General features: G+C 39.2%; 1 protein-coding gene across 1 annotated transcript; it reads right to left on the reverse strand.

Moving 5' to 3' along the window:
• Positions 1 to 14219: 14219 nt before the first annotated feature.
• msmb (microseminoprotein beta) lies at positions 14220 to 16760 on the reverse strand (the record flags this gene model as incomplete). Its single annotated transcript, XM_079833945.1, has 4 exons — positions 14220 to 14334; positions 14437 to 14539; positions 14819 to 14939; positions 16746 to 16760. 4 exons carry the CDS (start codon positions 16758 to 16760, stop codon positions 14220 to 14222), a joined length of 354 nt encoding a protein of 117 aa, XP_079690071.1.
• Positions 16761 to 16962: the final 202 nt, after the last annotated feature.

The following is a 16962-nucleotide window of genomic DNA, read 5'->3' on the forward strand; positions in this document are numbered from 1 at the left end:
AGGAACTCTCTTGAAATGCTACAAATAAATACTAACTCTAAAAATCACATATGTGACTGATAGTCTTTTCCTCCAACCAGTGAACGGCAACTGGTGGCATGAAGAGATAAACGCCATCCCCTTTTCTACTAAAATTGGCCTACTTATTTACTTTGCATCTGCGATTGTTGAAAAACTACAGCACTTATCCAAACCAAATAATTTGCATTGGTGGGGTCAGTGTAGATATTAGATAAGTGGTTCTCTTTAAATCAAATTAGGGATTCTAACTAACACATAACTAACAGATCACAAGTTTCAGTCACATGGTAGTTAAAACCTTTAAAATGCAGAAGAAAGAATAAGATCTTCATTTTTTTCATTTATATAACAAAAATCTATTAATACAGTTTTTATAACTGTAACTGAACACATTAATAAGGCCATCCAGATTATGTGATTTAAATTGCCTCTACATTTTATTTGCAAGTTCAAAATTATATATTTTTTTGTTCGAAAGGTACTGATGAATCATGATTTGCTCATGAAAGCATTTTACACATACATTTCAATTCAATTCAAATTTATTTGTATAGCGCTTTTCACAATACACATTGTTTCAAAGCAGCTTTACAGAAAGTGCATTTCATAGATGTACAGTAAAAATGTTAGAAAGACAATGTTAAAGAATAATGTTCGAAAAAGTTAATCAATCGTGTATTAATTTAGGCCATAACAACGCTGGCGTTGAGTCGTCTCTTCACAGGCGTGGAGTCGTCTCATCACAGGTGTCGGGGCATCCGAAGTCTCCATGAGAGGCTGGATACAAACTGGAGCTGATGAACTATTTACCTCGGGACTAGTGTCCCGAGATAACAACAGAAAAGCAGATGGGAAATGATTAGCGTAGCTGCTGTTCAGAATATTATATTTATGCTTTTGATCCGATTTAACTGTAGTATAAAAAGATAATTATAATGTGAATGCTTGGCTAAAGAGATACGTCTTTAATCTAGTTTTAAACTGGGACAGCGAGTCTGAACCTCGAACAATATCAGGAAGACTATTCCAGAGTTTAGGAGCTAAATGTGAAAAAGCCCTCCCTCCTTTAGTGGACTTAGATATCCTAGGAATGACCAGAAGCCTAGAGTTTAGTGATCTTAAAGAGCGCGATGGATTGTAGGGCGATAGAAGATCCGTTAGATACACTGGAGTTAAACCATTTAGGGCCTTATAGGTCAGTAGCAATACTTTGTAATTGATACGGAACTTCACAGGTAACCAGTGTAGAGATGATAAAATTGGTGTTATATGATCATATTTTCTTGACCTAGTAAGAACTCTAGCAGCTGCGTTTTGGACTAACTGTAGTTTGTTTATTGAGGATGCAGGACAACCAGCTAATAAAGCATTACAGTAATCTAATCTCGAGGTCATGAATGCATGAACTAACTTTTCTGCATCAGAAATAGATAGCATGTTACGTAGCTTAGCAATGTTTCTAAGATGGAAAAATGCTGTTCTTGTAACATATGAAATATGATTTTCGAATGTCAGGTTGCGGTCTAATATAACACCCAGGTCTTTTACTGTAGTGGATAAAGTGACAGGACATCCTTCCAAGGTAAAATTGTATTGCGAGAGGTTTTGTGGGCAGTTTTTTGGACCAATAAGTAACACCTCCGTTTTATCTGAATTTAATAGCAGAAAATTACACGTCATCCAGTATTTAATATCTTCACGCTGTCAGTTTAGATAATTTAGCGTTTTCATCCGGTCGTGATGAAATATATAATTGTGTGTCATCAGCATAACAGTGGAAATTAATTCCATGTTTTCTTATAATATTACCAAGTGGCAGCATATATATTGAGAATAGCAGAGGGCCTAACACGGATCCTTGTGGCACCCCATAGTCTACTGACGTCATCTTTGATTTTTCCCCATTTAAACAGACAAAATGGTAGCGGTCTGATAAGTACGATCTAAACCAGTTTAATGCCTGTCCCTGAACACCAGTATAATTTTGAAGTCGATCTAAGAGTAGTTTATGATCTATAGTATCAAACGCAGCACTAAGATCGAGTAGAACTAGTATTGAGATACAGCCTTGATCAGAAGCTAGCAGTAAATCATTTGTGATTTTAACGAGTGCGGTTTCTGTGCTATGATGCGGCCTGAATCCTGATTGAAATTTTTCATAGATATCATTTTCTTGCAAGAAAGCGCACAATTGAGCGGACACAACTTTTTCTAGTATTTTAGACATAAATGGAAGATTTGAAATTGGTCTGTAATTTGCTAGGTTATTATGATCTAATTGTGGCTTCTTAATGAGAGGTTTTATGACTGCCAACTTGAATATTCTTGGAACATGACCTAAAGATAAAGACGAGTTAATAATATTGAGAAGAGGCTCTTCTACTACAGGTAACAACTCTTTCAGTAGTTTAGTGGGTATTGGATCTAATAAACATGTTGTTGGTTTAGATGCAATGATAAGTTTATTTAGCTCTTCCTGTCCTATAGTTGTAAAGCGGTGTAGTAGTTCTTGAGGGGCGATAATCGCGGTTGAATCATAAGACATCATTAAAGATTGTACATTTACAATTTTGTTTCTGATGCTTTCTATTTTCTCAGTGAAGAAATTCATAAAATCATTACTACTAAACTGTAACGGAATATTTTGCTCAGGCGATGTTTGTTTATTTGTTAGTCTAGCCACGGTGTTAAATAAAAACCTTGGGTTATTTTGATTATTTTCTATTATTTTGCGGAGATGCTCAGCCCTGGCTGCTTTTAGGGCCTTTTTATAACGTAACATACTATCTTTCCACGCGATTCTAAAGACCTCTAAATTTGTTTGTTTCCATTTACGCTCTAAGTTACGAGTTTCTCTCTTGATAACATGTGTAGCACTGTTGTACCATAGTGCTTTAGGTTTCTCTCTAACCTTTTTTAATCTAATTGGTGCAACAATTTCTAATGTGCTAGATAAAATCGTGCTCATACTGCTAGCCATTTCCTCTAGTTCATCTGTTTGTTTGGGTTCACTGAGCAGCTGAGACAGATCAGGTAAGCTATTTGAGATTCTATCTATAGTGGTTGGAATGATTGTTCTGCCTGGTCGATAACGTGGCGCAACATGACAGATTTCAGCAGTACGCAGTATGCAAGTTACCATGTAATGGTCAGTGACATCATCACTTTGCGGTATAATATCTATGTCGGTTGGGTTGGTTCCATGTGATATAATTAAATCTAGTGTGTGATTAAGACGATGAGTGGGACCAGTGACGTTTTGCTTAACCCCAAAGGAGTTTAATAGATCTGTAAACGCAGCCACTAACGCATCATTTGTGTTATCTACGTGTATGTTAAAATCTCCAACAATTAATGCTTTATCGACGTTGACCAATAGATCTGAGAGAAAGTCTGCAAACTCTTTTAAGAAATCAGCATAGGGCCCTGGAGGTCTATACACAGTAGCCAAGGCTAGAGATAATACGGATTTCTTTCTTACATTTAAGAGCGTAACATTTAGCACTAGTACTTCAAACGAATTAAACCTGTGACCTGTTTTATGAGTAACATTAACAATATCTCTATAGATTGTTGCAACACCGCCGCCACGACCAATCAGACGGGGCTCATGCTTATAACAGTATCCTGGCGGAGTAGACTCATTTAGACCGAAATAATCATTTGGCTTAAGCCAGGTTTCAGTAAGGCAAAGTACATCGAAACTATTATCTGTGACCATTTCATTTACAATAACCGCCTTAGGTGTGAGCGATCTAATGTTTAGAAGACCTAGTTTTAGAAATTGTTTTTGTTCACTAATATTGAGATTTTCTGGTTTAATCACAATTAGATTTTTCCTAGATCCTACAGTAGATTTAATGTTTGACCTCACTAAACGAGGAATAGACACAGTTTCTATATAATGTTCTACACAGTTATGTTCAGACACAGTTTCTATATAATGTTCTACACAGTTATGTTCAGACACAGTTTCTATATAATGTTCTACATTGGTACTTATGTCAATTAAGTTTGGACAGCATTGTTTTTGTTCACTAATATTGAGATTTTCTGGTTTAATCACAATTAGATTTTTCCTAGATCTTACAGTAGATTTAATGTTTGACCTCACTAAACGAGGAATAGACACAGTTTCTATATAATGTTCTACACAGTTATGTTCAGACACAGTTTCTATATAATGTTCTACATTGGTACTTATGTCAGTTAAGTTAGGACAGCAAAGACTGTGATCTGGACTTTGACTTACTAGTCATATGGTGGTGTGTAACGCCCTGGAGATGTTGTCCGACAGAAGAGCCGCTCCGATTCTGCTGGGGTGAAGGCCATCAGGACGGAAGAGCCTAGGTCGCTCCCAAAACAGATTCCAATTATTTACAAAGAGCAGCTTCTGTTCATTACACCATGACATTAACCATTCATTTAGAGCAAATAATCTACTGAACTTTTCATGTCCTAGTCGGTACGTGGGAAGCGGTCCAGACACGATGATCGTTGCTTCAGGCGATGTTCTGCGCACCGTCTCGATCAGGCTCCTGTAGTCCTTCTTCAGAACCTCCGTCTGCCGCAGCCTGGTGTCGTTCGTTCCCGCGTGCAGCACAACAGCTCCGATGCGCTCGTCACCGTTCAGGATCTCGGGAACCTGTGCAGCAACATCGAGAACACGAGCACCAGGAAAGCAGTGAGTGATTACCTTGCCTTTACCTGAGGTAGCGTGGACATGCCGGACGATGGAAGTACCGATGACCACAGCATCGCGTTCCGTCTCGCGAAGAGGGGAGAAACGGTTCCGGGTGGAGATCTCGAAGACCGGGAGGGGCGGAGAGGTCCTAACTCTGGTCCTGGCTCGCGTCTTCCGCTGTGGAAGCACCCAGGGTCGTGTCGGCGCCGGAGTGAACGAAACCAGGGATGATGATCGCGTCCTGGGTGCTTTGGTCCTGTGCAGAGAAACACACGGAGTAGACGAGGTCGGAGTCGAGAGGTTACTAACCGCATCGGCGCGTGATGTTTCAAGCGCTGATCGTCGCTCTCTCAGCACGGCTCGTCTCTCTAGTAGATCGCGAATCTGCTTCTCCAACGACTCCAACTCCAACTGCACCGAATGCAGCTCGAACGTGTCCTCGCCTGCACTCAAAGGTAACATTAGACACACATCCGAGTTATTCGTCATTGTAGCAGATGTGCTGCGATGACGAATTGTCGGTTTCAGTGGTGACCGGTGTAAATAAGTTACCACGCGTGCAATGCTAGCGGGCTACCGGTGTAAATAAGCTACCACGCGTGCAATGCTAGCGGGCTACCGGTGTAAATAAGCTACCACGCGTGCAATGCTAGCGGGCTACGGTTAGTAGCGGAAGTTCGGATATAAGTAGTGATATCAAAGCAATCCGATTGTTTTTTATAGAGAAACGTATCGGAGATGTATTCACACTCTGTAAATAATAGAAAATAATCGTTTGTAAGCGAGTGATAAGGAGAAAATCAAGGATTATGAATCAATTCGACGGAGCTCTAACATCAACAACGCGCTCACAACCCGCGCATGCGCACATGATGGATTGTGATGGATTGATGCACATTTGACATTTGAGACAAACAAACATACATCCAGATCCATCATTTTATACAGTTTATACTTTTATACAGTCTTTATTTTCTTTTAACAAGAATTATTTTCACCCAATCAGAAACTTATTCAGTAGATGTGTAATTGTGCCCAGTTATGTTGAGCAAGTGTGTATGGTTTGTTGGTCTAAAACAAGGGCTCACGGACCTCTATAGCTGTTGGGATCCTACAATGTTGTTGTTGTGTAAAATGTTATTTATGATAACTGACAATCATTATTTAAATTAGTGCATTCAGTCAATTGTGCGAATTAAAGATGAGCCTACAAAAAACTCCTGTGGGTAAATCCTGTGTTTTGTCTTTATAAAGTATCATGTCAAAGCATATGCTACCTGGGTTAAATGTAAATTATACAAGCTTGTCCTCCATTATTTAAACAGGAACTGGTTATCATCATGAAGGTGTGACCAGAATTCCATCGAAGCGTTCCATCTGATTATGTCTCTGAGTCTATTTGATCATGTTATTTCATTTTGTTTGAGTTGCCATTCATCACAGTAGGCTAATATTGTCTTGAACTATAAGAGCTGTTTCTCTTTAGTCAAATTAGAGATTCTGAGGAACTACGTTTTTTTTGTATCAGAGTTCTTACACTGTCCTGGTCCAAGAGCTCTGTATACCAAGAGCACTATTGTCACGGGGTGACAAAAACCGAACGGGACTAAGATCCTGGTGAATGCAGTTATTCAGGATTTTCCAGTGAACATCCGTTCTATGCACTGTGAATCTGTTGCCATGGCAGCGGGGCTGATTGCCTGAGTGACAGCAGGTGTGGGGCAATTACAGAGAACGCTGTGAGAGGGACACATATTCAGATGGGGCTTTAAAAACAGAGAGAAAACAGACTGTGGGGTGGATCTCCTCCGGTATGATGTTGTGTTTGTCAGCGGGTTGTTCTTTTTATTGAGGCTGGGCTGTGGAGTGGGAAGATTGAAGCTGTGGAAGAGAAAGGAAGGAGTGAAGGATTTGTCAGCGAAGACTTGAGGAATATCGTCAGCAGTGAGAAAGACGCAAGTGAGTATCGGATCCGTTGTTTATATGCACTAACACTGAAGTGGTGTGGAGAGTTTGGAAAATGTGTGGCACGAGTGAACTATTACACCGAGTGAATTAATGATCTGTCTCTAACTTCTGTCCTCTCCTTGCCGAATGTGAGGATCGCTGCACCGTTCTTCTGCTTTCCCGGAGCGAAGTCAAGCCCTGATCGAGGACTAGATCCGATCTGGTGGGAGAAAAGACCGGTGGGTGAGTGCTGGCCCGAATGCACGGTGTACGAGTGGAATTGCAGTGCCTGAAGTGATGATTCCCACGGTTTGTGCTGTGAAGTGAACTTGGTGTGTGGAGAAGTAATAGAAGTCTGCCGTGCACTCTCCTCCTACAGTCTTCCACCCGCTGTCTCTAACGAAGGGTTTTGATAAAGCAACCGCCCAACTTCCTGCTTTGAGAAGACCCGGCCCCGTTAATGCTGAGTGCTTCATATATCATGTACTGTTGAAACTGTGCTGTGTCTGTTCCAGAGCTCAGCTGAAGTGGAGCGTTTCGCCCCAAAGTGTCCTCCCCGCCTGGTGGTCCCCACACGCCCTTATTGGAAGCCTTTACCCTGTTCAGAAGAAGACGAGAGGTAATTCAGTTGAATGTTCCATATACTGTTGGACAGTTAAACCTTGCTGTATCGTTCCAGTGGCTCGCTTGCCCCCACATCTGAGTACCTCCCTCCGGAGTGACTCGCTTCGCCTCCGCATCTGTATACTTGCCTGGTTCCAATCTGAATGGGGTTCGTATGACCACGACCTCCCCTCTTGGATCCCGTAGAGGAGTACTTACCCAGTGACCTACCTGGATGGCGTGGGGATTCCCCCCCTGATTCCCTTTTGACGGGCCTCCGGTCCGCCATGATCGTTCCTCCCCTCCTGTCCCAGGAGGTCTAGATACTCTTGAACTGTCCTGGCGGCAAGATTATTTTAATTAGGACTTATCCAATTCATCAATTTTTTTTAATACAATAAATAAACTGTATTTTATTCCCTTGTCTGTCTGGTCCTTGACACGTTCCTCGAGGTGGTTCCCGGGTTTTTCAGGGGTGGGTTCAGTCTGGCTTGGCCCGCCCCGACCTGTGACACTATACTGACACCAAAAATGCCACATATTGCAAAAGACATGGTCAAACACATTTGTCTATAGCATACATGTTTACGTAGAGAAACAATGGAAAACTCTGCAAGAACTCTGTTACAAAAACCTAGTCCATCAAAACGCATTCTATATGAACAGACCCAGGTTATTATCAATAATTAACAGTAGTTTGACAAGTGGAATAGTCCCGTCTTATTTCAAACATGCCATTGTGCAGCCACCTCAAAAAGCCCACTCTTGATCCAACACTCCTGAATAATTATTGTTCCATCTCTAAATGATCCTTTTTTTTTATTTTAACAAACACAAAACAGAACATAAATTACCTGACACAACAGAGATAAATACAGAAGAATACATAAAATAACAAGGCATTGTACTAAGACCAAATATGTGCTGCAGGTCCGACAGAAGACAGGGGAACAAGGAGAAATACATAAAATAAAAACATCTTACATCATACCGAACCTCACAAATGGAGGCATTTATGCTGTCCAAATATGGTGTCCAGATACTAATAAAAGTGTCAGTTGTAGAGTGGATAAAACATGTTCGAAGTTCCAGAGGAATAATTTCTCTTATGATTGAATGCCATCCCTTTATAGAGGGGGGTTTATCGCTGATCCACGACATCAGTAGATTCTTTCTGGCAGCAAAAGTTAACAGGCTAAAAAGACATCTTTTATGCTCATTAGAAATAAGCTTACATGGAAGACCCAGAAGGAGCGACAAAGGGTCAGGATCCAAGGCTAAACCTAAATTGTTGTTCAAATAGGCTGTGACTCTGAACCAGTAGGTCTGAATAAAATGACAATGCCATACACAGTGAGTATAATCACCTATGTTAGATTTACGTTTGGGGCAGAGTGGTGAATGAGCTGGATTGTATTTGTGTCTTAACTGAGGCGTAATATGAATTCTGTGGAGGATCCTAAGATGAATGGCTCTTGCTCTATTACAAGCTGAGAGCCTATTGGCTAAAGACCAAACCCTCTCCCATTCTTCCTCCGAGATATCTACCCCAAACTCTCTTTCCCAAATTAATCTGAGGTGCGAGGCATTAACTGTGTCATAAGAGCACAGTGCTTTGTAGAAAAAGGAAATCAACTTTTGTGTTGGAGGACTTAAGAGTATCTTCTCAATTACAGAAGATGAATATTTAGATGTAAGTGTAGTTTTTCTGAATATATAATCTCTAATCTGCAAAAATCTAAAAAAGTGTTGCCTAGGTAGATTATATTTTGAGGCTATAGTATCAAAGGACAATAGTGACCCTTCATCAGATAGGTCAGCTATTCTGCGTATACCATAAGCAGGCCACAGGTTGAAACCAATGTCCATAGAACTTGGCAAGAACTCTAGATTGTTCAGGATTGGCAAGAGAGGAGAGGTTGTATCGGTCCTATCCTCCAATCTTTGAACAATACGCCATGCCTTGAGAGTATTACGTACTAAAGGACTTTCACACATATCTCTCCTCAGCTTAGAGTTGCGGATAAATAATACGTTTTGTAGAGGGCATTTGGACTGTGAAGATTCAAGATCAAGACTGATTTAGGGTCTTCATTAAACCATTCAACAATGAATCGAAGCTGGCAAGCCAGCTGATACAGTTTAAAATTTGGGAGCTCCAAACCGCCCTTTGCGCTAGGGAGCTGAAGTTTTGATAATTTCAGCCTGCGTTTTCTTTTGCTCCAGATAAATGAACTTAACCACCCATTCAGCTCTTTGATAATCTTATTAGACAGTAAAATAGGAATCATCTGCATTGGATACAATAAACGAGGTAGGACATTCATCTTTATCAAGGCAACCCGTCCCAGCCAAGACAGAGGGAGAGTCATCCACCTGGTCAAATCATCACGGATTTTTCCAAGCACCGGAGTAAAATTGGCTTTGTACAACTTCCTAAAAGTAGGGGTTATATTAATGCCTAAATAAATAAAACCGTCCTCAGAGTACTTAAAAGGAGAGGAGAAAGGTTGATTTATGGACGTTTTGTTCCCTATAAATAGGGCGACTGATTTAGAGAAATTAATTTTGTACCCGGAGAATTGCCCAAATTCCTGAATGAGGTCAACAACTGCTGGCACAGAGCTTTTAGGGTCAGAGAGAAAAAGTAACACATCGTCTGCGTATAAGGAGATTTTGTGCCGCCCACCCCCCAGAGACACCCCCAACACAGCTGCACTCTCTCTTTTCCTCTGAACAAACGGCTCTATTGCTATTGCAAAAAGCAATGGAGAGAGGGGACATCCTTGCCTAGTACCCCGGTATAAAGAGAAATTATCAGATCTGTGACCATTGGTAATGACCGCGGAGAGGGAATCCGTGTAAAGTATTTGCACCCACTTCATAAAATATTCCCCAAGGCCAAATTTTTCCAGTGTGTAGAATAGATGGAATCAAAAGATTTTTCCGCATCTAGGGACAAAGATGCGAAAAAGATCTAGTACTGAGATTATGGGAAAGCTCAATAATGTTTAAAAGCCTCCTGACATTATGGGTGGAGCTTCTACCTTTAATAAACCCTGTCTGGTCCTCATGAATAATGGACGGTAGAACCTTTTTCAGTCTTAGCGCTAAAATTTTAGATAACAGTTTGAAATCTGAATTAAAGGGTTAGTTCACCCAAAAATGAAAATTCTGTCATTAATTACTCACCCTCATGTCGTTCGACACCCGTAAGACCTCCGTTCATATTCGGAACACAAATGAAGATATTTTTGTTGAAAGCTGATGGCTTAGAAAGGCTTCAGATAGGCCTCCATTGGCATTCAGTACATTCACACTTTCAAGATCCATAAAAGGCACTTAAAACGTCGTTACAAAGTCCATCTCACCACAGTGACTCTACAATAATCTTACGATGCGACGACAATAGTTTTTGTGCGCAAAAAAAAAATCAAAATAACACCTTTATCCAACTTGTTCTTGTCTTCCGTGTGTGCCTCCACGACCCATGCGCGAGAATATGACGCAGATCCGGCGTTCGGACACATGACCCACAAGCGATTTGTTTATAAGCAGAGGAAGACACGCGTATCTAAGCTGTTGAATTCTACATTGATCGTGCTTTAGGTCTCGGCGTAGTTCTCAAAATGGGGTTAGAGTGTGCATTTCATGGATTCCCGAACCCCGGCGCTACGTCATATTCTCGTGCATGCGTCGTGGAGGCACACACAGAAGACAAAAACAAGTTATAAAGGTGTTATTTAGATTTTTTTTGCGCAAAAAAACTATTGTCGTCGCATCGTAAAATTATTGTAGAGCCACTGTGGTGAGATGGACTTTGTAACGACGTTTTAAGTGCCTTTTATGGATCTTGGAAGTGTGAATGTACTGAATGCCAATGGAGGCCTATCTGAAGCCTTTCTCAGCCATCAGCTTTCAACAAAAATATCTTCATTTGTGTTCCGATTACGGAGGTCTTATGGGTGTCGAACAACATGAGGGTGAGTAATTAATGACAGAATTTTCATTTTTGTGTGAACTAACCCTTTAAGCAAGGCAAAAGGTCTATAGGAGCCACAATTTTCTGGATCCTTGCCCTTTTTTTAAATAAGAGAAATATTTGCCTCACGAAGCAAGGGGGGCAACCTGTTAGTCAAAAATGAATGATTAAGCATAGCTAAGAGAGGGTCTAGAAGCACATGCTCGAATTCTTTGTAGAATTCACATGCAAAGCCATCCGGCCCAGGAGACTTACCGGACTTCAAACTATGGAGTGCGACTATAGCTTCCTCTCTAGAAATTGGTGCATTAAGAAGCTCTCTCTGCCCTTCTGAGACAGCAGGGAGAGTTAGGCAATCAAAGAATGACACCATATACTCATGCTTTTGGGAAGAGTAATTAGACTGATAGAGAGAAGAGTAAAATTGTTTAAAAGTACTGTTAATGATAAGAGAATCGAAATTACGCATTCCCTTGGGGTCTACTATAGAAGTAATAAATTGTGAGTCAGAATTAGACTTCGTCAGGTTAGCTAAATATTTACTAGGTTTATTACCCCATTCATACAGCTTTTGCTTTGAGTATAATATATTTGAATGAGACTGATGAGTTAATAACAAATTTAAAGAAGCCCGTACTGCACTTATTTTTTCTAATGAAACTGGAGAGGGATCGTTCAAATAGCTGCTAGTGGCAATATTTAACTCTGACTCTTAAGTGTTTCTGCTTCTCCAACTTTTTTTAGTTGTAGAGTATGAAATGGCAAGGCCTCTAAATATATATACAATATATATATATATATATATATATATATATATATGCATTTGGCAGACGCTTTTATCCAAAGCGACTTAAAGTGCCCTTATTACAGGGACAATCCCCCTGGAGCAACATGGAGCAAAGTGCCTTGCTCAAGGACACACTGGTGGTGACCACTGGGATCAAACCAGTAACCTTCTGCGTATCAGCTCCATGGTTTAACCCACTGGACCACCAACTCACATAATGCTAGAAAATGCTAGAAAATGCTAGAAAATGCTAGAAACTTAGGTATATTACTTTTGATTCTGCATTTACTTTTTATAAACAAATCATTGTAGTCAAAAGTTGTTTCTATCAACCATAACTAAAATTAAGTAATTCTTATCATCCAAAGACATGGAGTTACATGCTTTTATTTCACCTAGATTGGATTATTGTAATGTATTGTACTTGGGTGTACATCTTCAGCTTGTCCAAAATGCTGCCGCTAGACTGTTGACTGGAACAAAGAAGAGGGAACGTATTTCACCAGTGCTGGTCTCTCTCCACTTTCTCCCAGTCAAATATCGTATTCACTTTAAAGCGTTAATGCTCATTCATAAGGGTGTGCATCTGAAAAGAGATTCTCAGTGGCTGCTCCACAGCTCAGAAATAATTTGCCAACATATGATGATTTTAAATCTAATCTATGTATTATTACATATGGTCATATAGGGGCATTGGTAAAATGTGTATGCATTGTCTGTGATTGTGTTTTTGTGTCCTAATTTTAATTATTAAGCTATTTGTTTAAACCATGTACGGCACTTTGGCCGACAGCTGTTGTTTTTAACTGAAAAATCGGAATGGTCACTCACGACTCACGAAGACATGAGAATGGCAATGGCGAAACAAAACTAATGTTATAAAGTAATGTTATACTTTTGATGGCCCACTTTAGACATACTGTTGATTATAGCGCTGCATCTGCAGGTCAACTAGTATTAGTAGACTGGTATGGGTAGGGTAGGGTTAGTAGAATAGGGGGTTAGGGTTAGTAGAGTAGTTGACATGTACTTGCAGTTACTTATACAAGAATGTCTGTTGGGGGTGCCTTCAATAAAGTGTCAGCAGATATTAAGCAGACAGTCCACTAATACTCTTATGAGAGTTAGTTGACATGTAAGTGCAAAGTTCCTTATAGTCAACAGAATGTCAAGAGGACCATCAAAATAATGTTACCAAACTTGATAAAAAATATATAGACATATTATATATAAAACTAATAAAAATACAAAAACTTAAACTAAAATTAAAATGAAAACAGAAATTGTATATATTTTTCAAATTATAACAAAAGCTACGATAATGTATCAATGATGCAAATATTTTTAAATACATTTTGTCTCTGTTACATGTTGAGAAATAGTTTGATTTAGTGGTAGTGTTCGAATGAGTTTAAACATCAGCATAATGTTTGTAACTTGAAACATCTTGAAAATCTTACTCCAGCATGTCATTATGACAAAATGATACCCTAACTAATTTCATGACGATACAATTCCCATTCCTTGACCCTCCACGTCAGCTTACTGACATCAAAGTTTTGGAGAGAAAATAATGTGTTTACTGGCCTCATTGACCAAGAGCAAACTTAAAAGGTAAGGTCCTTATATACATTGAATTATTTCATTGGTGGATTGTGTATTAAAAACTTAAAACAAATTCCTGAAACTTGATGATTTTATTTACATTAGCTAAGTCAAATAAAAATTAACAATTAAGAAGTATAAATGATTAATATTTAATTATTTTAAAGACAGTAGCCATAATCATGCACAAAGCGAAAAACTTTGCATCTACTTTAGCTAAAGCAACAGAAAAACTTCAGTAATGTTCTTAACATTCATACATCATATATTCTCTATGTCGTAAATACACATGAATATTTATGTAGAGCATGAAAAATTTATTGTAGTGAATGGAGCACAAACAACATAAAACCAATGCAAAAAGTCAATTCTATCACTGAACTCAAGCTAGACACTTCAGAACCAGCAGAGAAGGTGATATTTGAGAATTTTCATGAAGTGACTATAGGTGAACAATTCTGCACATTTAGAATAGCTTAGAATCCGGAGAAAGCCAGATAAATCTTTTTATTGTATAATCAGATTATACAGTTAAGCCTTTATTTTATACTAAGAATTATTCCATAGATGTGTGATTGCTTCCAGTTGTGTTAGGCAAGTTCGCACGGTTTGCTGTGGTCTGAAGCAAGTACTAGGGTGATAGAGCAGGTTGTTTGGTCAACAACCATCTCACATTCATCAGGGTGTTCTACTGCTGTTGGGATCCTACACACGCACACAAACACACACACACACAATATCATGTACTATACATAAGCTTTGTATAATTACAGAAGACTAAATATCATGCCCCACTGTAAAACTTACTTGTTACAGCATCTAATGCCAAACTGTGTACAGAGACAGTTGTAGCAGTCGGTCTGCCACTCAGAGTCGAAGTCATGAGCTACTCCCTCTAAGTCGACACAACCTAAATAAACAAGCAAGCACAAGACCATAGAAGAACTGTATGCAAATATTGTTCTTTATGATAATTGACAACCATAATTTACACTAGACGAAGAGTTAAAATTATCCCAGCTGTAATATATCCTATCTTATAAGATGCAGTATAAATGGATAATAAACATGAAATACATTTCAATAATTAAATATAAGAAGTCAAACATTGTTAAATATACAAAGTAATTATATATTACATTTAACTTATAGTAGGCACATATGTCAGAGAGAAAAGACTTTTAGTCACCTTGTAGATGTTTTATTATGTCTTCGGGGGATAACAAATCAACTTGAGGTTTCTGAATGTAGCACTCGGCACTACATGAGACCACCATAAAGACGAGAACACACACTCTCAACAAACACACCTGAGAAGATGAGGAGAAGTTATTGGACAGTTAAATATCTCAAGACATGATGCCAATAAAATAATGATAGATGAAAAGTGTATGTTAAAAATAAATTTTTGTGTAATTGTTAATTACAGACAACCCCCGATTGTAAAATAAGACATAGATCATACCAAAAGTAACATCTAAAAGGCTGTATTATACTGTACCATGTTGAAAATGTTTGCAGTATCCAGCTAGCGCAGGTGCTGATGAGGGATCAGTTAGGACACAACCAGTAGCCAAAGACAACCTCACTCCTTTTTATATCATATCATTGCTGTGATAAATCAAAAATGACAAGTTTGTCCTCCATTAATAAACAGGAAGTGGATTTCTTTTATGTAAGAAAGTAAGATCATTTATCTAGAGCAATTAATACTTTGAGCCTATGTTTGATCATGTCACTTAATTTTGTATGTGTTGGTATTAATCACAACCGCATGAAAAATAAAGAGCCTTTTTGTTCCCTCCACTGAATCATACAGGATTCAGCCAATATGCTTAACTCTTTCCCCGCCAGTGGTTTTGAAAAAAGTTGCCAGCCACCGCCAGCGTTTTTGATCATTTTTGCTGCCCCAGAATATATTTTGTTGTATAAATATCTCAATATGCAATATATGAAGAGAAAGAACTGCCCCTCTACTTAAAAAAAAAAAAAAAAAGTTTAATTCTACACTATATTTCCAAAATTATTGGGACACCCCTCCAAATCATTGAATTCAGGTGTTCCAATCACTTCCATGGCCACATGTGTATAAAATCAAGCACCTAGGCATGCAGACTGCTTCTAAAAACATTTGTGAAATAATGGGTCGCTCTCAGGTTCTCAGTGAATTTAAGCGTGGTACTGTGATAGGTTGCCACCTGTACAATAAGTCCATTTGTGAAATTTCCTCACAACTAAATATTCTACTACTTAATATTCTTACTGATATTATAACAAAGTGGAAGCAATTTGGAACAACAGCAACTCCACCACGAAGTAGTAGGCCACGTAAAATCACAGAGCGGGGTCAGCGCATGCTGAGGCGCACAGAGCGAAGAAGTCGGCAACTTTCTTCAGAGTCAATAGCTACAGACCTCCAAACTTTGTGTGGTGTGACGAATCACGCTTCGCTGTCTGGCAATTCGATGGACGAGTCTGGGTTTGGCGGTTGCCAGGAGAATGGTACTTGCCTGACTGCATTGTGCCAAGTGTAAAGTTTGGTGGAGGGGGGGATTGTGGTCTGGGGTTGTTTTTCAGGGGCTGGACTTGGCCCCTTAGTTCCAGTGAAAGGAACTCTTAATGCTTCAGCATACCAAGACATTTTGGACAATTTCATGGGATGGCCCCTTTCTGTTCCAACATGACTGCGCACCAGTGCACAAAGCAAGGTCCATAAAGACATGTATAAGCAAGTTTGGTGTGGAGGAAATTGACTGGTCCTGACCTCAACCCGATAGAAAACCTTTGGGATGAATTAGAGCAGAGACTGCGAGCCAGGCCTTCTCGTCCAACGTCAGTGCCTGACCTCACAAATGCACTTCTAGAAGAATGGTCAAAAATTCCCATAAACTCACTCCTAAACCTTGTGGAAAGCCTTCCCAGAAGAGTTAAAGCTGTTATAGATGCAAAGGGTGGGCCAACTCCATATTAAACCCTACAGATTAAGAATGGGATGTCCTTAAAGTTAAACTTTTGGCATTATTGGCGTTAATGCATTTCTTTTTTATCACCACTTGAATATGGGTAAGATTCATAAAAAAGCAAAATTTTGAGCAAAAAGCTATGCATCTGCTTACTTTCAGAAGATGCATAATAGCGTCCCCCAGCTTATAAAAGTGAAAACACAGAAAGCGGAAATTTCCGACAATGGCGGGTAAAGAGATCAAAATATAAGGAAAATTACACAATTTGATTGGACAAATTTCAGATTAAACTGAACTGAGTTAAACAAGGCAACATTGTTATTATCTTTATGTCTTTTACATATTAAAATATAACTTTAAGTATAGTATT

This window comes from Gobio gobio (assembly GCF_949357685.1).
Source record: "Gobio gobio genome assembly, chromosome: 13".
Classification (NCBI taxonomy): Eukaryota; Metazoa; Chordata; class Actinopteri; order Cypriniformes; family Gobionidae; genus Gobio; species Gobio gobio.